The sequence below is a fragment of the Moschus berezovskii genome, chromosome 20, assembly GCF_049115385.1.
Source record: "Moschus berezovskii isolate FMDL1 chromosome 20, NW_MosBer_1.0, whole genome shotgun sequence".
Taxonomy (NCBI): domain Eukaryota; kingdom Metazoa; phylum Chordata; class Mammalia; order Artiodactyla; family Moschidae; genus Moschus; species Moschus berezovskii.
The window spans coordinates 64,751,120-64,772,694 of NC_142479.1; the positions used below are offsets into that span (position 1 = coordinate 64,751,120).

General features: G+C 52.3%; 1 protein-coding gene across 2 annotated transcripts in view; it reads left to right on the forward strand.

Moving 5' to 3' along the window:
• Positions 1 to 832: 832 nt before the first annotated feature.
• The window catches only part of USP36 (ubiquitin specific peptidase 36), a 31,967-nt gene continuing 11,224 nt past the window's right edge, over positions 833 to 21,575 (forward strand). The window contains exons 1-12 of one of the 2 annotated variants that reach the window (XM_088829274.1): positions 833 to 1,037; positions 3,313 to 3,476; positions 6,990 to 7,251; positions 7,711 to 7,932; positions 10,906 to 11,016; positions 12,048 to 12,150; positions 14,647 to 14,714; positions 15,142 to 15,212; positions 15,852 to 15,934; positions 17,707 to 17,818; positions 20,252 to 20,392; positions 21,169 to 21,269. In XM_088829274.1, the coding sequence (XP_088685400.1) occupies positions 6,999 to 7,251; positions 7,711 to 7,932; positions 10,906 to 11,016; positions 12,048 to 12,150; positions 14,647 to 14,714; positions 15,142 to 15,212; positions 15,852 to 15,934; positions 17,707 to 17,818; positions 20,252 to 20,392; positions 21,169 to 21,269 (1,265 nt within the window). In that variant the 5' untranslated portion in view covers positions 833 to 1,037; positions 3,313 to 3,476; positions 6,990 to 6,998. The remainder of the gene's footprint in view (positions 1,038 to 3,312; positions 3,477 to 6,989; positions 7,252 to 7,710; positions 7,933 to 10,905; positions 11,017 to 12,047; positions 12,151 to 14,646; positions 14,715 to 15,141; positions 15,213 to 15,851; positions 15,935 to 17,706; positions 17,819 to 20,251; positions 20,393 to 21,168; positions 21,270 to 21,575) is intronic. The other variant, XM_055408444.2, reaches the window with a different exon arrangement.

Below are 21,575 nucleotides of genomic sequence, written 5' to 3' on the forward strand. Positions count from 1 at the left end.
TCTCTTTCCATCGCCAGTCCCACCCCCCATCCGCCTGAAGGACTGGGAGGGAAGGAACATGACAACTAGCTCAAGGCTTCTAGTTGCTTCATCTGGTATCGTCCATCCTGCCTTTCACATTTGTCTCCCAAAGACACAGCAGATTGGGTTGCGTACTCCAGGGCTGACTTTCGGGAAAAGTCATTTACTGTGGAGTAACAATATTCCTTTGCTTCCATGAAGTATCTGGAGGTCAGGCCTAGGATCACACTCTCTCCAACCTGCCCTGGAGACCAGGATGGGTAGCAACCAAGAGGATTCAGGTGAAAAGGATTTTTAAAATATGAAAAAGAGAAACGTGTTTGCAAACATTCAACCACAACCGTAACGCAGTTGTCACGGGATGACGACGGTTCTGAAATGAAGCAAGGGAGTGGGGTCAGGGAATCGATCAGGGCCCGGGACACGGTGAAGGTCAAATGCCATCACTCCCGACCCCGTCATCCCAAGAGCTCTCGGTCCGCTCTCGGGTTTTACTGGGCCCGCTACCCTCTTGTCGGCCAATCGGTGTCTCGGTCACTAAATGCTCTGGAGGGTGCGACGAAACGGCCTCCCTACGCCACCGCCGAGACCGCAGGCGAAAATGAGTGGCCCCCGAGGCGCAGCCCAAGGAACGCCCCGTCCGCCAGACCCGGAAGCAGGCACTTCACGTGCTCTGCGGGAACTTGCCAGGCACCGGGCGAGGGGTGGGGCGCCTCCGGCTCTGCGTGCTTACGTCATCGCGTAGGCTGGCGGGGCCGCGGGATGGGGGAGGTGACGTATCGGGAGCGTCCAGCGACTGTGGGCGGACCCAGAGACTAGGGCGGAAGATAGCACCGCCTCTTAAAGCCGCCGGGGGCGTCTCGGGGGTTCCGCCGCGCGGGCCGCACGCCGCGTCTGCTTTAAGAGTCGCCGTGACACGTGTGTGAGGCGCCGGAGACCCGGATGGTGCGTGTGCGGGGCCCGTGCCGAGTAGACGCCAGCGCCGCTGGCCTGTAGCCGGGCCAGTTGAGGGCCGGGTAAGCTGCGACCGGGTTGGGGCGGCGCGCAGGCTGGCTGTGGGACTTCCCCCGGGAGTTTGCCGCCTGACGCGGGGCGCACCCGTGGACACTCGGGGGGAGACATGGGTGTTTGCGCGGGGCTTGGAGGTCCACGGGTCCTCGGAGCTACGCCGTCCGCGAGGGGCTCGGGGAGGCCCTCGGGCCGTGCGTACGTCAGAGGCTCTGGGGCCCACGGAGAGGCCCCTAAATGCCGGTCCACGAGGGGCTCCGGGGAGGCCCCAGGGCTGCGCCGTCCCCGAGGGCTCGGGAGTCCACGGGGAGGCCCAGGAAGTGTGCCCTCCGTCCGGGCTGCCCCAGGGCTGCTCTCTGCTCTTTCCTGCACTTCCAGAGCGACCCGCGGTGCAGGGGAGAGCTGGCCCGGTCAGGAGGCCAGGAGGCAGCAGCCTGTGACGGTGTTGGGCACGGCCGTTACGCACAGAAGCATCATTTATGCAGGGTTCAGATTTTCTTTGGAGTGGCTTAAGTTAGAATCGGGGAGGGCATTCGGTTGGCAGCAGGGCTGCTGTCTTATTCCTTTATCTTATTTGTAAGAGACGTGGGAAGGTTCACTCCTGAAGAGAATAACGTTTCTCATGGTTATGGTGAAGGGGTGGGTTCAAGATGTGAGTTTTTAAAATACCCATTTCTTTGGTCGGGTAGTACTGGGTCTCCCCTGAGGTTCCCGGAGCTAGAGCAGCCTCCTGAAATAAAGATGGAAGAGAGAGGAAAAACATCCTGGTCCTGTCTCAGTTCACTGTCTGTAAGGGAGGTGGAGAATCAGGTCTCCGGGGAGACGGACACTCAGTTTGCTCTTTCCTGGCTGGGGCCCGGTGCTGGCTTTGCTGCAGAGGCCCCTGTAAAAGTGCCTCAGGGAGGCCCCAGCTTCTGGGACTCCTCCCCTCCAGCACGTGGTTGACCCTGTGAGTCTTGAGCGCACTTTAAGCTGGAAAAGTGCTTTTACAGGGAGGAGGGAGAGAAAATGTGTTTGAATGGCGATCGAGAAAGCTTTGTTTGAATAGAAGTAGAAATGTGCACAGTTAAGTATGAGCCGTTCCTGGACAGTGGGAAGTGTGGGCTGGAAAGAGCATCCTGCAGAGTTTTGAAGAGTTGTGTTACCAGGTATGTACATCAGAGGCCTTTTGATGGTGTATTACAAGGGCATTTTTCTCTAGGTGGCTGCACCTCGGAGATTAAATCACTTGTAGGTTGTTGCTTAATGTTTCGGGTGGGATTGGTGATGTAGAAGTTTCATCTTTCTGTCAAAACTGTAAAAATTCGATTTGTTCAAAGTCTCTTGACTCCACATTGAGGAGTGGGCTGTGTAGGGTAGGTGTTCTCTAAGTTATTTGTCTCAAATGAAATTGGGTTAAATCTCCCAAGTTCTGCTTATCCTCTAGCTTCAAGAGTTTCCCAGACCTATGTCTCTGCCCATGACAGTCCTCAGTGGTACGGGATGTTGACAAGAAGAGGGACATTGTAGGGCGTTTTCATGAGAAAAATCTTTACATGTTGTCTTCATTCGGAGATCATGTTCATTGTGTCTTTTTTTTTTTTTTTGAGTTAATATGCTTTTATTTATGGACATCAGACATGGTGTAGTATCTAAAACTTGCTGTGAAGTAACATGGGGACAGGAGAGGAATGGCCTGATCCCACCCAGTAATTATTGAAGCTGAATAAGGGGAGCATGGCGGTTCCCTATGCTGTTCTCTCTACATTGTATATGAGTGTTTTCACAGTAAAAAGTTTTTAAGTACCTTAATTTTCTGTAATCATAGTGATTGTGGTTAGTAATTCAGGAAAAAAAACCCCGCAGACATGGCTAGAGTGAAAATTTGGCAATTCTCATTGCACGTTCTGTTTTTTTCTTTTCTTTTTTTTTTTGAAATCTTACTGGCTCATGAAAACTGAAAGTTGGAGATGATTATCTATTATCTCTTACTCTTTGCAAATGCAGTGGAGGTTGGAGTTGACTAGTGTGGGGGAGATATTTGTTCATTGGGCTTGTCGCTGGCGTGGAGGTTAAGGTCTCTAGTGGAGGGGAGGGTTTTCGTATTGTGTCCATCAAAATCCTTTGCAGCTAGTTAGCTCAGCTGTCCTCCGCTCTTCCTGTCTCGCACTGTCCATATTCCTTCTGCCTTAATGCTGACTGTTAGCGGAAGATGGTTGGCCTTCCTGCTCCACATCCAGGGAAGAGGGCTGGTGAGACATTGGGAAGAGAGGTGGCTTCATATGGTGTGCTTTCATCCCACAGATTCTTACGCCCCTTCCGGACAACACGCTTGCAGCTCTGATGATTTAACGGGCCCAAAGCTGGGAAGCACGTGATTTTAAGGGCCCAGTACCTTGCCTACCCAGTCTGGCCAAGCACCTGACCCCACGCTGCAGGAACAGCACGCCTGAGTTCAGACACCCCAGGTAAGCCCGCTCGTGGTCCAGTAGCCATTGTTCAGTTTGGTGAGCTCTCAGATAATTCTCCTTAGGAAAGCTTCTTTTATTTTTTTTCATGTCAAAGAACTTGTGCTTGCTTTTTTTTTAATAATGTTTTTACATTTCTGTTCTCTATAGAAATTTTTATAAAAAAGAAATTTGATCCATATACAGAATTAGGTGCCCCATAACTTTAATCTGGGTGATTTCATCAGAGTTGCTGGAGGGAGTCTTTTCACTCCAGTGGAGTTTTGGGTCCATCTGATCAGTTGGGTCTCCTGGGTCCAGCCAGAGACCACATACCCAAGGGAGTCATCTTTTTTTTCTGTGAGTCGTGTGAGGAACTTTTTATCTAATTGTAACTCAGATAGTCTTTGAGCTTTGGCCAGATGGTTGAGGGTAGTGGATGAGGAGGAAAAGTGGTCGGTCCATGTGTAGCAGTCAGGGGTGGTAGGGGTTTCTGGTTTGTTACACTGCGGTTCCTCAGCTAGCACTCAGCTCTTATCCCGTGTGTCTCCTCATTAACCTCACAGACACCTTTAATGCTGTTCTTAGTCCTATTTTATAAAGAATAGGCTCTGGGAGTCACAGTGATATTTTTTCCCTGGAGCTTATGGCTAACCCGAGATGGAATAACGCAGGCATTCCAGAGGCCGAGCCGCCCCCACGCCCTTGCCTGCTCCACCGCCTCAAGCTTCGGTGTCTCGTGTACACTTTTCTGGTCCTGTCACTGTCATTTGTCTCCTCTCTCACTTCTAAAAAAGATAGTCTGCACAAACACTGTCCGATAACGCGAGCCACAGGCATCATCGGGTTTTACATTGGCCACACTAGAAAATGAAGCAGGTGAAATGAATTTTATTTAACCCAGTATACATAAAATATGATCATTTCAGGGCTTCCCTGGTGGTCTGATGGTTAAGAATCAGCCCGCCAGTGCAGGGGACATGGGTTCAATCTCTTGTCTAGGAAGATCCCCAGTGCTGTGGAGCAACTAAGCCGGTGTGCCACAACTACTGAGCCGGTGCTCTAGCGCCCATGAGCCACAGCTGCTGCGACCCGAGGGCCTAGAGCCCGTGCTCCGCAGCAGGAGAAGCCACTGCAGTGCGAAGCCCGTGCTCCGCAACTGAAGCGTAGCCCCTGCTCACCACAACTAGAGAAAGTCCGTGAAAGACAAGACACAGAGCAGCCATAAATAAATGAGTAAAATATAAAGTACATTTTGGCATATAACCAGTCTTAAAATTACTGAGACATTTCGCATTTGCAAACTTGAGTCTTCGAAGTCCATATACTTTACACTTCCAGCACATCCCAGTTTGGACCAGCCTCCTTTCTTGTGTTTGGTGGCCCCTTCAGGCTCATGGCCTTCTTAGTTTTGAAGACTGTGGGTCTGAACACAGGGGTATCCTTATCTCGCTCACCTTGGGAATTCTTTTATTACGTGGATTTGTGTGTGTGACCAGAGTGTCTTGCAAGAATTAGCATATCCCTGGTTTTGAGCAGACACTAGGCCCACGTGGTGGCCCTTTGAGGGAAATTATACCAGGCATGATGTCCAGAGTCACTTGATGGTATTTCTTTCTTTTTATTTAAATTTTATGTATGTATTTTATTTTTCATTGCTGCATGCCGGTTTTCTCTAGTTGCACAAGCGGGGTCTACTCTCTAGTTGCAGTGCGCGGGCTTCTTATTGCAGTGGCTTCTCTTGTTGCGGAGCACAGGCTCTAGCTTATGGCCTTCAGTTGTTGCAGTGTGTCGGCCTAGTATTAGGTTGGTACAAAAGTAATTGCAGTTTCTGTCCGTGAATTTTAAATCATTATAACTAGGCTTAACCACATCTTTATTAATCAAAATAGGAACCCTTAGAATCAACATATTTTTGCTGATGAGAAATAAGTTTGTTTATTCCTGTAGCATAAAAAATCCTTGCTTCCGGATTCAGCAAACTGTTGGAAAGCAGTTTCTGCCTCCTGCTGGTTGTGAAAACATCTTCCCTGCAAAATGTTGTCATGATGCTTGAAGAAGTGGTAGTCAGTTGGTAAGAGGTCAGGTGAATGTGGTGGATGAGGCAAAACTTTGTAGCCCAATTCGTTCAACTTTTGAAGCGTTGGTTGTGTGACATGCGGTCGGGCATTGTCATGGAGAAGAATCAGGCCCTTTCTGTTATACCAGTGATGGCCTCAGGCGTTGCTGTTTTTGGTGCATCTCATCGATTTGCTGAGCATACTTCTCAGATGGGATGGTTTCACTGGGATTCAGAAAGCTGTAGTGGATCAGACCCAGCAGCAGACCACCAGTGACCGTGACCTTTTTTTGGTGCAAGTTTGAATTTGGGAAGTGCTTTGGAGCTTTTTCTTGGTCCACCCACTGAGCTGATGGTTGCTGGTTGTCATAGAAAATCCACTTTTCATCGCACTTCACAATCCAATCAAGAAATGGTTCGTTGTTGTGAAGAATAAGAGGACACTTCAAAATGACATTTTTTTTTATTTCCAGTCAGCTCATGAGGCATCCACCTACTGAGCCTTTTTCACCTTTCCAGTTTGTTCCAAATGCTGAAATGTTGAGCTCTTAGGCAGCCTCTTGTGTATTTGTGAGAGGAGCAGCTTTGTTGTTGGCTCTTAATTGGTCATTGTCACCTTCCAATGGCCAGCCACCACTCTCCTTATCATCATGGCTCTTGTCTCCTTTGCAAAACTTCTTGAACCACCACTGTGCTGTACATCTGTTAGCAGTTCCTGCGCCAAATGCGTTGTTGATGTTGCGAATTGTCTCTGCTGCTTTATGACCCATTTTGAATGTGAATTAAAAAACTGCTTGATTTTGCTTTTTGTCTAACATTTCTGTAGTCTAAAATATAAAATAAACAGCAAATAATTTAATTCATTAGCAAAAAAACCAGAAAGCGAGAAATGTGCATTAAAATTATGTATAATCACATTTATGTAAGAATGTATTTCCAGTATCAAACAGCAAAGTGCAACAATGCAAAACCGCAATTACTTTTGCAGCACGCTAATAGTTGCATCACACAGGCTCAGTAGTTATGGCACAGGGGCTTAGTTGCCCCGAGGAGTGTGAGATCTTCCTGGATCAGGGATCAAACCCGTGTCCCCTGCATTGGCAGGCAGATTCTTCACCACTGGCCCACCGAAGTCCCTACTTCATGCTACTTCTTGAAGAGATGACATCAAGAGGGTAGTCTGACCTCCTGGGGGAGGTCTGTCCATTTAGTGCTATTGGCGGAGGCACTTTGTCTGTTTTGAGAGGAGAGGCGTGGATGCTGCTGTGTCTCAGCGGTCTCGTGTCTTCCGCTTGCTTTGTAGGGTTGGTGGCCGATCCAGAGCTGCTTTCATGGTGGGACCCATCCCTAAGGCCCAGGAGGGGGTTGTCAGAGAAGGGACCCACCCCTCAGGCCCAGGGGGAGTTGTCAGAGAAGGGATGCTCTGCTCCCGGGGCCCGCTTACCCGCTGCTCTGTGTTCCTCCTTGTCCCCCAGTGATGCACCATGCCCATCGTGGACAAACTGAAGGAAGCCCTCAAGCCTGGCCGCAGGGACTCGGCTGACGATGGGGAGCTGGGGAAGCTTCTGGCCGCCTCTGCCAAGAAGGTCCTTCTGCAGAAGCTGGAGTTTGAGCCGGCCAGCAAGAGTTTCTCCTACCAGCTGGAGTCACTGAAGAGCAAATACGTGCTGCTGAACCCCAGGACGGAGGGAGCCGGGTGCCACCGGAGCGGAGATGAACCGCCAGCCCGGAGACAGGGTACAGACGCAGAGGGTGGTGCCGAGAGGGCCCGGCCGTGTGCTGACAGGCGGAGGGACGAAACACTGACCGGTAGTGGGAATAGAAACACAGTGTGGTCAGCTATGAGTGTCGGGCGTGGGGCCAGTAGGTTTTAGCCGCAGAAGTAACAGGATAGGGTTGGTCAGAGAGAACTCTGTCTTGAGAGGTTCAGGAACAGGGCTTGGAAACTAGAAGGCTACGTGGGTGGGGTCAGCGCTAGGGCCTGCTGACTCCAGCTGTCCTCGAAAGCTTGTCCACAGAGGGGCTCTGGGGCTCCAGGCCAGGGCCGTCAGGGAGAGCCATGGGGTCACAGGCTTCCTCCTGGGCTCTGGAGTGGGGACTCAGGTACCCCCAGACGCTGCCTCCTGAGCGCGTGCCTGCGGAGTGTGCTGGGGCTCGGACATCAGACCCTCCTCTCTCCCGTCCCCCCGACTCCAGGCAGCGAGCACGCCTTTGAGAGCTGCAGCGATGGGGTCCCCGCGCCCCAGAAGGTGCTCTTCCCAGTGGAGCGGCTGTCGCTGCGCTGGGGGCGCGTGTACCGCGTGGGCGCCGGTCTGCACAACCTCGGCAACACCTGCTTCCTCAACTCCACCGTGCAGTGCTTGACCTACACGCCGCCCCTGGCCAACTACCTGCTCTCCAAGGAGCACACGCGGGGCTGTGAGTGAGCGCGGGGCTGGGGCGGGCTGTTGCACACGTGCGGCTCTGAGCGTGCCCTTGCCATGGGGCTGCTGTGGGTGCTCAAGACCTGGCTTTCTCTTATTTGGACAAACTGTGTTCTCATGGTGCTGCTATCTTTAGCCCAGGCCAGATTTAGGAGTCGGGTTCATGCTGCGTAGTGACTGATATATCCTAAATTTGAGGTGTGCCGGCTGCAGGACGGGCAGTGAAAGAGAATCCAGGTAGAGTAATGGTCTCTAAACTGATCTGAAAAGAATCACCTAAACAGCAAAAAGGGCTTTTGGAAAAGACCTCCAAAACATGTACATTCAGTTATCGCATCCATTATAAGCACCATCTTACGTGCATCATAAAACGTGCTCTGAAGTGGAAATTGAGTATCAGTAAACTAAAGATGAAAAAAAAGATAACTTCGCCAAACAGGATAGAACATAAAATCTGACTAGCCTTTCGACCATTAACAAAATTAAATCAGTGGTTAACTTTTTCCCCCCCCGAAGAAAACACTGGACTGAGACAGTTGACGAGTGAGTTTTATTGAAACTTTTAAGAAACAAGTCATTTCAATGCTTCACAACCTCTTCCAGAGTGAAAGAAAAAGAGAAACTTCCTAGCTCATTCAGTGAGGTTCTCTGGATTTGGGTAACAAAATTAAACCAGCACAATACGAGAAAGAAAAATTATAGTCTCATCTCATTCCTGAATATATATGTAAAAATTCTAGGTAAAATACCAGCAAGTTCAGTAGTCTTGTAAGCACTGTGAGCAGCTTGTGTTCATCAAAGTAACGCAGGGATGTTTTCATGTCAGGCAGTCTCCACGTGTAATTGTGGAGCGAGTGGAGCACAGCAGCTACGGAACACCCCCGAGGCCGGCCTGCCTGGTTTACATCCTGGTTCTGCCACCCAGTGGCTGTGCGTCCTTGAAAATTACCTGATCTGTCCTTCATCTGCAAAGTAATAATATCGCCTTCGTAGTGTTTTTATAAAACTTAAAATTACATAAAGTGCTTAGAATAGTCCTTGGCACACCGTAAGTTCTACATGAAAGTGTTAGTCGTGTCCTACTCTTTGCGACCTCATGGACTGTAGCCTGCCAGGCTCCTCTATCCATCGGATTCTCCAGGCAAGAATAGTAGAGCAGATAGCCCATTATTTTTTCCTGGGGATCATTGCAACCCAGGGATCGAACCCTAGTCTTCCACATTGCAGGCAGATTCTTTAACATCTGAGCCACTAGGGAATCCTCAGGTTCTATGTATGTGACTGTTAATCTTGCTACCTTAGTTGCTTTCACTTTATTAATAGATAAAGAGAGAAAGGTCACTTGAAAATAGATGTCCCCCCAAAAAAAATTATGATTAAAAGAAAACTCTTAGCACAGTAGCAACAGAAAGGATTTTTCCTAAAGTTTATAAAAGGTGTCTAGCAAAAACTACAAAACATTCCAATTAGGAAAATACCAGAAGCACATTTTTAAAGTAAGGAGAGAAGCAAGGAGGGCCGCTCTGTGCACTTGTGTTTGATGTTTGATGTGCTGGTCCCGGCCAGAGCAGTGACGCAGGAGACAAGAGGAGGGAGTGACGCTCCTTGGTTGAAAATATATTCCTGCAGCAGACGTCATAGACAGATTGGAAGTTGGGGGGAATTCCCCGGCAGTCCAGTGGTTAGGATTCTGGGCTCGCAGTGCCCAGGTCTGCTCCCTGGTTGGATCTCTTTGGGAAGGTCGTACACTGTATTTGAGCTTGCAGTGTCCTATAGAGCTAGACATGTGCTCGCCTTTGGACCCAGAAGTGTATCTTGTAGGTGTGCGCCTTAGAGAAACCCACGCACATACAGGAGGTGGGTACGGGACCATTTACCCCAGCGTTGTGACTGCAGGAAGAGGTGGGGGTTGACATGAGTGAGTAGGGGGCTGTGTGGATGAACTGTGGTCTGGAGGGAGGGCTAAAGGGCAGCTTAGTACAGTTCATAGAAAGTGAGCTTAAACGTGCAGCTGCGGTACGCTGGTGCGTGCCACGTGTGGAGTAGAGTGACCGCATGACTGGGAACAGCGCTGACCCAGTTAGGGTGCGGGTCCCTGCTGCCAGAGGTCAAAGGACGGATAGAGGGTGTGGGAAACGGGGGTGTGAGAGGCTGAGAGGGGAGTTCAGCTGTCACACCTCTGCTTGACTTAAAAATCACCTAAGATGGGGTGTTGTCTTTGCTCTTCAGATAGTTCATAATTAGAAGTGTAGCTAGAATCTGCCTGCCAGTGCAGGAGACAGAAGAGATGCAGGTTCACTTCCTGAGCCAGGAAGGTCCTCTGGAGGAAGAAATGGCAACCCACTCCAGTATTCTTGCCTGGGAAATCCAACAGACAGAGGAGCAGGCTACAGTCCATGGGGTCACAGTGAGTCAGACATGACTGAGCACGCACACAGAGAGAAGTGTAGCACTGTCTCGCCTAATGCCTGGGGGAGCAAATAGTCTCTCCCCAGCGAGGGGGCTGGCCCAGCCTGGGGGCACCATCTGACCAGCAACCGACCAGTCCCGCCTCCATGTAGGTGTCCCCTGGGGCAGCAGAGCCGCAGAGTCGGGGCAGGTAGACTGAGGGAGCAGGTACCTGGGGTCTCCCCGGAGCTGGCTGAGCTCTGATGTCTCCTGGGGGCAGCAGAGCAGAGGTTCCCACACTGAAGAGGGAGCGAAGGGGGTATCTGTCAGGAAGCCCAAAATGTTCTCTGCCATTGACCATGTGATGCGATTTGCAGGTCAGAGGATACGTTCTCAACCAAGCTTGGCAGCTCACACTTCTTGGGCTGGGTCTCACAGAGAGACGGGTTCCCAGGTGCCGCCAGCCTTGCAGGGCTTGGGTGGACTGGGGGGCTCTGCTCTCTGCCAGCCAGAAGTCTGTGTCGTCAGCTCTCCTGGGAGCTCCTGGGGCCCTACCGTGACCGCCTGTCCACGCCCACAGGTCACCAGGGTAGCTTCTGCATGCTGTGCGTCATGCAGAACCACATCATCCAGGCCTTCGCCAACAGCGGCAACGCCATCAAGCCCGTGTCCTTCATCCGTGACCTGCGAAGTGAGAGCGGCTTCCTCCTGGGGAGGGCGGCATTGCCAGGGGGTGCTGGGGGCGGGCGGCGGGGATGGGGGGTGAACCTGGAGGCCTCGTGCAGAGTGGAGCAGACTAAAGCTGGCCCTGGGCCAGATGGACATGGGGCAGTCCATGCCAGCCGGTGATGACCCCCCACCCCCAACCCCTTCCCCCAAGATCCTGCAGGTTCAGCCAGGCCAGGGTCTGTGTTTTGGATGGGGAGGTAGGTGAGGAAATGCTGTGAGGCCTTTGCTCAGCATCTGAGGACCAGGGTCCACGTGCCGTGAAAGCCAGGTTTCTGTTTTGCTTGGCAGAGGTGGGCCCTTAGTGTTGTTGCTGTTGTTTTATTTTATGTATTTACCTGTTTATCGGGCTGCACTGGGTCTTCGTTGCAGCTCGCAGGTTTTCTTAAGTTGTGGCGAGTGGGAGCTACTCTCTGGTTACAGCGTGTGGGCTTCTTGCAGTGGCTTCTCTTGTTGCTGAGCATGGGCTCCAGGGTGCATGAGCCTCAGTAGTTGGGGTCCGCAGGCTCTAGAGCTCGGGCTCAGTTGTTGCAGCGCATGAGCTTAGTTGCCCATGGTACGTGGGATCTTTCTGGACCAGGAATTGAACCTGTGTCCCCCGTATTGGCAGGCAGATTTTTAACCACTGGACCACCAGGAAGCCCACCCATTGGTTTTTAAAGCCTATGTATGTTGTATTGGACCTACACGGTCTATAATTGGTCTGCCATGGTCTATAATTGGCTCCTGGAAAGCCAGCTTAATTAGTGGAGCTCATATCCTTACTGCTGGGCGTCTGTTCGTGCTTTCTGTTACATGTAGAGGGTCTCACTGGGAAGATAACTGCCATCAGGGAGGTGCCTGGGACGTAGGGCGTCACACAGGGCTCCGTTTCCTCACTTGGGTTTAGTCCTGGGTGCACTAAGAGATGGCCACGAGACCAGCAGGAATGGGACGTTCAAAGAGAAGGTGGGGGCTCTTCTCTGCTGGCCTGACGCTTCTTCCTTCCCTCCCTAGAGATCGCCCGGCACTTCCGCTTTGGGAACCAGGAGGATGCACACGAGTTTCTGCGGTACACCATTGACGCCATGCAGAAGGCCTGCCTGAGCGGCTGTGCCAAGTACGTGCTCCCCTCCCCCCAAGCTGCCTCTGTGGACGTCCACACTGGGCCTCTGAGCACTCCAGCAGTGGATCCACTGCTTCCCCGGAAAGGGCCTTCCCTGCTGCAGGTCAGGTGGCGGCGTCTCTGCCCCAGCACCTTGCAGAGGGACATGCTCTAACAGATATCTCCAAGGACCTTCTACTACTGACGGTGACTCTCCCCATCTTTTTAAAACTGCCTTGTCATTTTGTTCCCAAGGATGGGACAGTGGGAAGCATAATGTCTAGGCAAGAACTTGAAAGTCTGCAGGAAAACTCGAGGGTAAGGAGATGATGATTTTTGAGGCCCAAATTTGCGTGCATAGACCAGTGTTCCTTTTGTGAAACAGCTGCTGTCAAGAATGTTTTTGTATTCCTGGGTTTGTGGGTTCAGTTGAGAGCAGTCAGGAAGTGCTGCCTGGACTTGGAATGAAACTGAGTCCTGGACTCTGAAAGTATGGCTGAGGAGTCATGTCTGGAACGTCCTTCAGGTTAAGGACGTTGTAGCCGTAAGGTTAAGCTGAGTTGTAGCCGTGAGGATGGGAAACCTCTGTTTCGGAGGATGAGACTGATGGAGTTGAACCTGACCTGTCTCCCGGTGAAGGCGTCTGTCTGCGGTGACCTCACTCTGGCTGGGAAGTGACCCTCCCCTCAGGAAAACAAGCTGGCATTGCTTTTGCTGGTGTTAGAGGTCCCTTTTCCCTTTAATTCCTGGGAGTGTTTCTTGTGGGCTCTTGGTGGTCTAGCATCTCAGCTGTCCCCAACACACATGCACACACACTGACACGCATGCACACATACACACTGACAGCACACACACTGACTCACAGAGACACACACTGACACACACTGACCCTCACACCCACTGACACTGACACACACAGACACACACACACACCCCGCGCTTCCCTTTCCTGTGCCCCTCAGTCCCTCCTCCATGGGCTCCTCGAAGTTCAGTCCTCATTTCTTTTCCAGTGTTCAGTGAACTTTCTCTCCTTTTGGTCATGTTATGTTAGTTTTAAGGCTTGTTCACAGTGGTCTTCCATCTCCCCATGCACTCGTTTGGGGTCTTCAGTTCACCCCGGAGTTTTGTCACTGACTGTTCCTGCTTTGTGCTGCCCCCAGGGGCTGGTTCTCATTTTGTACTGGCAGCGTCATAGCTTTCGGATCCTAATGAGGATTTGGCGACTGGCCCGGTTCTTACTTCAGGCGCCCCCTTCTGGCCGTGCAGCGAAACGCACGCTGGGGTTGGGTGGCTCTTCTCCAGACTCAGAAGGGGCGTGTAGTGTAGCCTTGGTATTTTTTTCTTTCTTATTCAGAACACTCCTTTTTGCCGTTGCCCTGCCTCCCCAGCCCCCCAAGAAGCCTGTCTGCCTTTGCTGTCGCGGGGGCTGCCTCCCAGCCACATCCAGCTGCCAGGACTCCCAGGAGCCTCTGCTCATAGGAGGTGCCACACAGGCCTTGGGTCCCTTCATCCCTCCCGTTTCCTCCCGCCGCCCTCAGTCTCGGGTGGGATGCTTGGTGGCAGTGTCTCAGATAGCTTCTTGATCTGGCTCTGCTGCCCTGCTTCTGGGTAGTTGCATGTCTGCACTGTCCCTGCATCCCAAGAGTATGTCCCTGTGTGGTCCTCCGGGCTCCTGTTCTGACGGCTCCTGTTGTCCCAGGGGCATCTCACCCAGAGGGCCTGGGGTCCTTGGGGCTCCTGTCTGGCGGCTGCTCTTGTCCTGGGGGCATCCCACCCAGAGGGTCTGGGGTCCTCCGGGCTCCTGTCCTGACGGCTCCTCTTGTTCTGGGGCATCCCACCCAGGCGGTCTGGGGTCCTCCGGGCTCCTGTCCTGACGGCTGCTCTTGTCCTGGGGGCATCCCACCCAGAGGGTCTGGGTGCATCTGAAGCTCTGTCCTTGCAGGATTTTGGACTCATGATGTCCCTCCTCTGATGAGTGCTGATGACAGTAGATGGTGGCAGTTGATTTTTTGTTTCCTAGCTTTGCAGACAGAGCAAAACTCTGCTGACCCAGTGGTGGCCCCCGTGTGTTTTGGAGCTGTACTTCTTAGCCCGCTGCCCATGTGTGGGCAGCACAGCCGTGAACAGTCACGTGGCCCGGACGGGAGGCTGAGACCAGGGCACCCTGGCTCGTTCTGCAGGGGGTGGGAAGGGGCCGCCTGCGGAGAGAGGAGCAGAGTTAGCAGCAGGCATGCAGCCTGCAGAAAGCATGGTGCCCACGCAGGACTGAGGGCAGAGCTGGAGCGGGAGCAGGGGGCACTGAGGCAGGGGTGGCCTGCAGGTCCATCAGGCCTCTTGCTCCCGCTGGGAGGTGAGGCCACCTGCTGAGAGGGCGTCACACAGGAGGTGGCTGCTCTGAAGGAGATCTCCGGGTGGAGCCACCGCTGAGTGGGTGATGGGACGGGGCCTGGCAGGGTGCCCACCTGTTTCTCGGCCCCTGTCCTCTGCCTGAAGGCCATGGCCTTTCTCCAGGTTGGATCGTCAGACGCAGGCTACAACCCTGGTCCATCAGATTTTTGGAGGCTACCTCCGATCTCGGGGTAAGTGGAGAAACGTCCTGTGTCCCTTCTTGCCAGGGATTAGCGTATTAACCCGAAATGCTTCATGTCGGCGCCCAGGCCGACCCGCCAGGCCCCCGAGGCCTCCAGCCTGGTCTGTGCCCCGCTGCAGCCTTCCTGGGAAGGGGTTTGGAGGAGCAAAGAATCCAGAGCCTGTAGACACGCTGGTGTTGCTTTTCCTTGGACTCCGTAGTTAATCAGATGTGGCTGCTGCCCTTGGGGTGGGGGTGAGCGCCCCTGGCCAGGCCTGCCAGGCTTCTCAGGGTTTGCCCTCTTTTCCTCCTGAGCACTTCCCGTCCTGGGATCTCGGGGAGCTGGGAGCATGCCTCCAGTTCTCCTACTTGAAACCTGGGTGACCTGGGGGTGGTGGGGCGAAGCACCACCCCACTGTCCCCTCATTCTCTCGCAGTGAAGTGCTCCATGTGCAAGAGCGTCTCGGACACCTACGACCCCTATTTGGATGTGGCGCTGGAAATCCGGGTACACACCTTATGCTGATCAATGTTCATTTGCATTGGGATGGGGAGGCCAGAGGGCAGAAAACCCAAAACAGGAAAACTGACCAGGGCATGTGATCCAAATAGATCAGGAAAGAGATACTTGGAATTCTCCATTTTTGTGTGTTTCCTTTTAGCCATCTTCCTCTGTGTTCCTTTTTTTCTTTCTCCAAAAAAGGGTTTAAAAAAAAGACAGTTTTGTGCTCTCAGATGTGAGTAGCGACCCCACTGAATGCAGGGCTTGAGCAGGGAGGCCCGCGTGGTGCGTGGAGCTTCCACACAGAGGGCGCACAATTCCAAGCAGCCTTCCTCTGTCCCTGCTCTGAGGCTGCCGGAGCCAAGCTCACCTTAGCCTGAGGTTTGGATCAGACCCCCCACGGCCGTGATAAACCCCTGTGGCTGTGATGCCGGTCCACAGAGAAAGAGTAACAGCCTGGCTCCCTGTTGTCTCTGTGATGGGATGCTCTGACTCCCAGAAGGCAGCAGCAAGCAGGCCAATTCTTAGGCAAGTGAAGTGCCGTGATCTGCTGCCTCAGCCTGAAAAAGACCTGACATTTGGCATTTCTGGAGTCAGCCTTTTTCTTCCGCTGTTCACTGTACTCCCTGTTTCTGTCCTTCTCAGCAAGCTGCAAACATCGTGCGTGCTCTGGAACATTTTGTGAAACCAGATGTCCTGAGCGGAGAGAATGCCTATATGTGTGCAAAGTAAGTTTCGGTTTGATCATGACCAAAAAAGATCAAGCCGGCCAGCAAGGTAAAATACGTCACCTAACCTGACCCAGCTGCCGTCCCCTCCCTCGCAGGTGACCGCCATCCACATTCTCTCTCTTTTTGGTCAAGCCTCGTGGCTTGTGGGATCTCGGTTCCCCGAGCAGGGGTTGAACTCAGGCCGCAGCAGTGATAGCGCTGAGCTGTAACCTCTGGACCGCCAGGGAACTCTTGACCACCGTCCACATTCTTGAGTGGTGTAATACGTCTTAAAACTGCTGCTGCTGCTAAGTCACTTCAGTCGTGTCCGACTCTGTGTGAGCCCATAGACGGAAGCCCACCAGGCTCCCCCGTCCCTGGGATTCTCTAGGCAAGAACACTGGAGTGGGTTGCCATTTCCTTCTCTAATGTGTGAAAGTGGAAAGTGAAAAGTGAAAGTGAAGTCGCTCAGTCGTGTCCGACCCCTAGCGACCCCACGGACTGCAGCCTACCAGGCTCCTCCATCCATGGGATTTTCCAGGCAATAGTACTGGAGTGGCTTGCCATTGCCTTCTCCGACGTCTTAAAACTAAAGGCCTCGAAACAGCACAGATGAAGAGACAGTCACGGTTGTCGTAGCTGCCACTCATGTGGCACTTACCTGGACTGGCCTCTTGTTCTGAGGGGCTCACGTGCACACGCGTGTGAGGCAAGGCCTGTTGTTACCCCATTCCACAGGAAGAAAAACTGAGGCCCAGAAGTGGGGTGATTGCATGTGGAGGCATCCTGCCGCCTCGATGAGCCATGCTCTGCGGCTTCTGTTTTGGACTTGAGTGGTCCTCGGTATTTTTCCATTTCAGCAGACATGACTCTGATCCTTCTCTTTAGGGTTGTATAGTCTCAGTGTGTGGGTGTGTTACCTTATAACCAGATCATTAAAAGCCATAATCACTAAAGAAAGTTTGTCTCCCTGTGTGTTTTTAGGTTTATGATTCTGTGCCAGAACCCTGCTCTTTGTCCCTCTCGGTTCACGCCCTCAGCTCTAGATGCTGTTCACTTTGGCCTCTCTCTTCTCCCCCTTCATTTCCTCTTCTTCTGGCTTTGCTTTCAGTGATTTCCTGCCTGTCTGTCTATCTCTTGGCCACATCTGCTTGCCTTTGTTTTTTCCTGTGTTAGCCCCGTTATTTTTCCACGCATCTGACTTAGTCTCCCGGCGGGAAGAGCACTTCGTCTTCGTGTTAGAGTCTCCACCTTCTTTGTTGTTTCCTGTGTTAGCCCCGTTATTTTTCCACGCATCTGACTTAGTCTCCCGGTGGGAAGAGCACTTCGTCTTCATGTTAGAGTCTCCACCTTCTTTCTAGTCCTTGTCCTGCTGCTGCTTTCCTTTCCTTAAGTGGCGCTAACTTGGTTTTTAAGGGTCAGAGTAAGTGCCACATGAGTGGCAGCTGCGACAGCCACGACTGTTTCTTCTCATTCAAGAAGACTCCTTGTTAAAGAGTAGGCCTCCGGAGACTTCCCTGGTCCAGTGGTTAAGAATCTGCCTTGCAGTGCAAGGGACGGGGGTTCCATCCCTGGTCGGGGAACTAAGGTTCCCACCTGCCTGAGAGCAGCTAAGCCCTTGTGCCACAACTAGAGCATCCTCACACCACAACGGAAGCTCCCACTTGCTGCCCCTAAGACCCGATGCAGCCAAATAAATAAAAATTTAAAACCCTTCGGACCCGAGCCCTGTGTGAGGACAGCGGTCCTCGGGCACAGGCTGATGGCTCCTCCTCCCCCCTTCCTCACAGATGCAAAAAGAAGGTTCCAGCCAGCAAGCGGTTCACCATCCATCGGACCTCCAACGTCCTAACGCTATCGCTCAAGCGTTTTGCCAACTTCAGTGGGGGGAAGATCACCAAGGTGAGCCCTCGAGCAAGTGCCCTGGAACTCATGGTCGGCACTTTCTAAAATTCAGATTCCAGGCTCTGTTTCAGAGAGAGTAGATTCAAGTCTCAGGAAGCCAGGGCCCAGGAGCCTGCATTTCTGCAAAAATCCCTAAATGATTGTTAGGCAGTCAGGTTCAAAAACATCTTTTTTTTTCCCCCACACTCTGCTTGTGCTTAGGGCGTTCCTGCAACGGAGGGTCCAGGTGGCCTTAAGAATCGAGGTGATGAACGCTGCACTCTGTAGCGCCCATCTCCCGTGTCCTGTTTGTCCCCAGAGCAGGTGCAGCTCCGTGCTGTGCTGCACTGTGGAGTGTAGAGTAAAGACTTGCTGCCGAGTGGCGCTGCAGGAGACGGTGCCTTGTTTCATAAGGGTCTGAAGACCTGTTCTCAGCTGGTAGAGCCCAGCTGTGTGATTTCAGGCAAGGCGCTTGTCTCAGCTCGGTGTCCTCACTGGTGGCGGGCGGGAGCTTGTTCAGGTCAGCATTTCCCAAACTGCTGTTCTGCAGGACGGTGGCATGGTACTCTGAAAGACGTTCTGTGTTCATCTGAGCTTGGGTAAATGCCAACTGACGTTAAAATAATTCTTTTCTTTTTTTTTTATTATTCGTTTTATTTATTTATCTTGGCTGTGCTGAGTCTTGTTGCCGCTTGGGCTTTTCTCTAGTTGTGGGGAGTAGGGGCTCCTCTTTAGTTGCGGTGCTTAGACTTCTCATTGCAGCGGCACGTGAGCTCAGTAGTTGAGGTTCTTGGGCTCAAGAGCACAGGCTCAATAGGTGGGGCACATGGGCTTAGTTGCTCCATGGCATGTGGAATCTTCCCAGAGCAGCGATTGAACCCAGGTCTCCTGCATTGGGAGGCAGATTCTTTACCACTGAGCCACCAGGGAAGCCCCTAAAACAGTTGTTTTTAATTGCAGGCCTTCTCAGAGCCTTTATTAAGCTGTGTTGTGTTTTGAATCTCCCAGGAATTTATTATGAAGAATTTCCTAGACTCAGTTGTTGAGGGAGTTGCTCATTCCTCCATTTTACTGACACGCACGGTTTACATTGCACTGTGCCATGCGAGGCTCCAGGAAATCAGGGGAGATGATCAGTGCTAAGTGAGGTCACGTTGCTTCTGCCCAGAGGAGCTCACATTTCATCATAGTACCTCCTGGAACCAGTTTGCCATTAGAACACAGTTTGAGAGACACTGCTGCTGCTGCTAAGTCACGTCAGTTGTGTCTGACTCTATGCGACCCCATAGACGGAAGCCCACCAGGCTCCCCCGTCCCTGGGATTCTCCAGGCAAGAACACTGGAGTGGGTTGCCATTTCCTTCTCCAGTGCATGAAAGTGGAAAGTGAAAGGGAAGTTGCTCAGTCGTGTCCGACTCTTAGCGAGCCCATGGACTGCAGCCCACCAGGCTCCTCCGTTGATGGGATTTCCCAGGCAAGAGTACTGGAGTGGGGTGCCATTGCCTTCTCCATGAGAGACACTAGTCTGTTTGATTTTAGCCCTGTGTCTGGCAAGACTAGACTGGGGCTCCTGAACCTACTGGGTGTGTTTGCCTTTAAGATTTCTGAGATTGTCAATAGATGAGAAAAGACATGCTGATGAATAGCATGACGAGGTACCAACTATACGAATCCCAGGAACAGGCAGCAGTAACCACTGGTCATGGGCTCAGAACAGGGGCCCCAGGATGGGGGCATTCACTGGAGAGGAAGGATGTTCTGGGTCCGTGTCTGTCTCTAGAATGGAGCGTGGGTTACCATCCGTGGAGACAGGTCAGAACTCAGCAGACTGTAAACTTGTCAAAGAGCTGTGTGTTTCACTCCATGTAAATTGTGCCTCATTTTTTTTTAAAAGTCTGTATGAGCACAGGCAGTGATTGCAGTCCAGTATACCCTTGTCATTCAAGGCTCACTTTTGATAGTATTTTCTTATGAAAGATTGTTCATTCCTGAAATAAACTTTGGCATGACCTTTGTTCTGATCCATTAAAATTTTAACCTGCTGTTGCAGTTGCCCATATGGAGTCAGCCTATTTTTCTGAAGCCCTGGGTTCCTGCCCTTCCCCCTGCCTTCCCCTCAAAGTCTTCTGCTTGGGGGCGGGAGGGAGAACGAACAGCTCTTCTCCTTCGGCACGTGGGACCCAGGTAGCAAGAGAACCAGTCTGGGCGTACGGCCAAGACAGGAGACCGTAAATCGCTTGACAGGACAATAAAGTAAGAGTTTCTCAGAGAAGCTCCCTTAAAAAGGATGTGTTTTCTGCTTTCTTTTTAAATCACTGACCAGAGGAGGCTCTGGCCTCAGCTTTGCGCGTCTGTCACCCCACATAGTTCAAGACCCACTGATGGGGAGGGCGAGTTGACACTTACTGTCACTGATGAAGTGTGATTGCCTGTTCCTTGGCTCTTCCAACAGGATGTGGGCTACCCAGAGTTCCTGAACATCCGCCCGTACATGTCGCAGAGCAGCGGCGAGCCCGTCATGTACGGGCTGTACGCGGTCCTCGTGCACTCGGGCTACAGCTGCCACGCCGGGCACTATTACTGCTACGTGAAGGTCGGTGGCTGCGGCGTCCGCTGCCTTGGGGGTGGCGCAGCGCCTCCTGGCCGGGTGGGGGGAGAGGCAGGTCTGCGGTGCCTGTTTGGACAACTCCAGGTGGGCCCTCCTTATCTGCGAAGTGGCCTTGTTTTGTGGTTGCGTCTAGGTCTTATTGGTACTTCTTCATGGAGCGCAAAGATGTCTTGCTGACCTGTCCCACTCGGATCGGTCCCACTTTTGAAGGCCTTCCAGTGAGACACGAGGGGCTGCTTTCAATACCCTGTTCTTAGACCCCTGAAGAAGTCTCAGAAGGCCAGATGTTGGTGGGAGAGGCTGTGCGAAGTAGACCTTCCAAAAGAGCCTTCAGGAGGGAAAACTTGGGTCTTTGGGGGTGCCAGGAAGGAAGGGGGGGCTCCAGCACACTTGGGGGGACATATTCAGAGTTAGCTATTTGGTATTTTTGTGTGAAATCATTGGAAAAGACCTTGATGCTGGGAATGATTAAGCACAGGAGAATAGAGCGACAGAGAATGAGTTGGTTGGATAGCATCACCAACCTTATGGACATGAATTTGAACAAACTCCGGGAAACAGTGAAGGACAGGGAAGCCTGGCGTGCTGCAGTCCATGGGGTCACCAAGGGTCAGACATGACTGAGCGACTGAACAGTAACGTTTGCTAACTCAAACTGGGATATATGCGGCAGTTAAAAGGTTTGTTTCTTCCCTTGTTAAGAGTAAGAATCACAGAAGTGTTGATCATTTGGTTTTTGTCCTCACCCTCTGCTGCTTCAGGCAAGCAATGGACAGTGGTACCAGATGAATGACTCCTTGGTCCACGCCAGCAGCATCAAGGTGGTTCTGAACCAGCAGGCCTACGTCCTCTTCTACCTGCGGTAACTGACTCCCCACCCCACCCCCTTCCCCCAGAGCCCGCACCTCCACTGTCACCCTGACAGGCCTCCCTGGCCTTTTCCTGTGTGAAAGTAACCGAGAAATCTGAAGGACGAAAGAGCTGTCCTCCGCCAGTCAGGGGTAATAGAGCGCGGCCACCAGGAAGGACGCTTAGACCGCGTCTGCCTGACTGCTGAGCCAGAGCCCGAGGGAAGGTCGGAGCGCAGTCCATCTGCCCCGCATGGAGGTGACTCAGCACGTAAATGGGAAGGCCGTCTGGCGTTTTACGTTATTGCCCCCGAATAGCT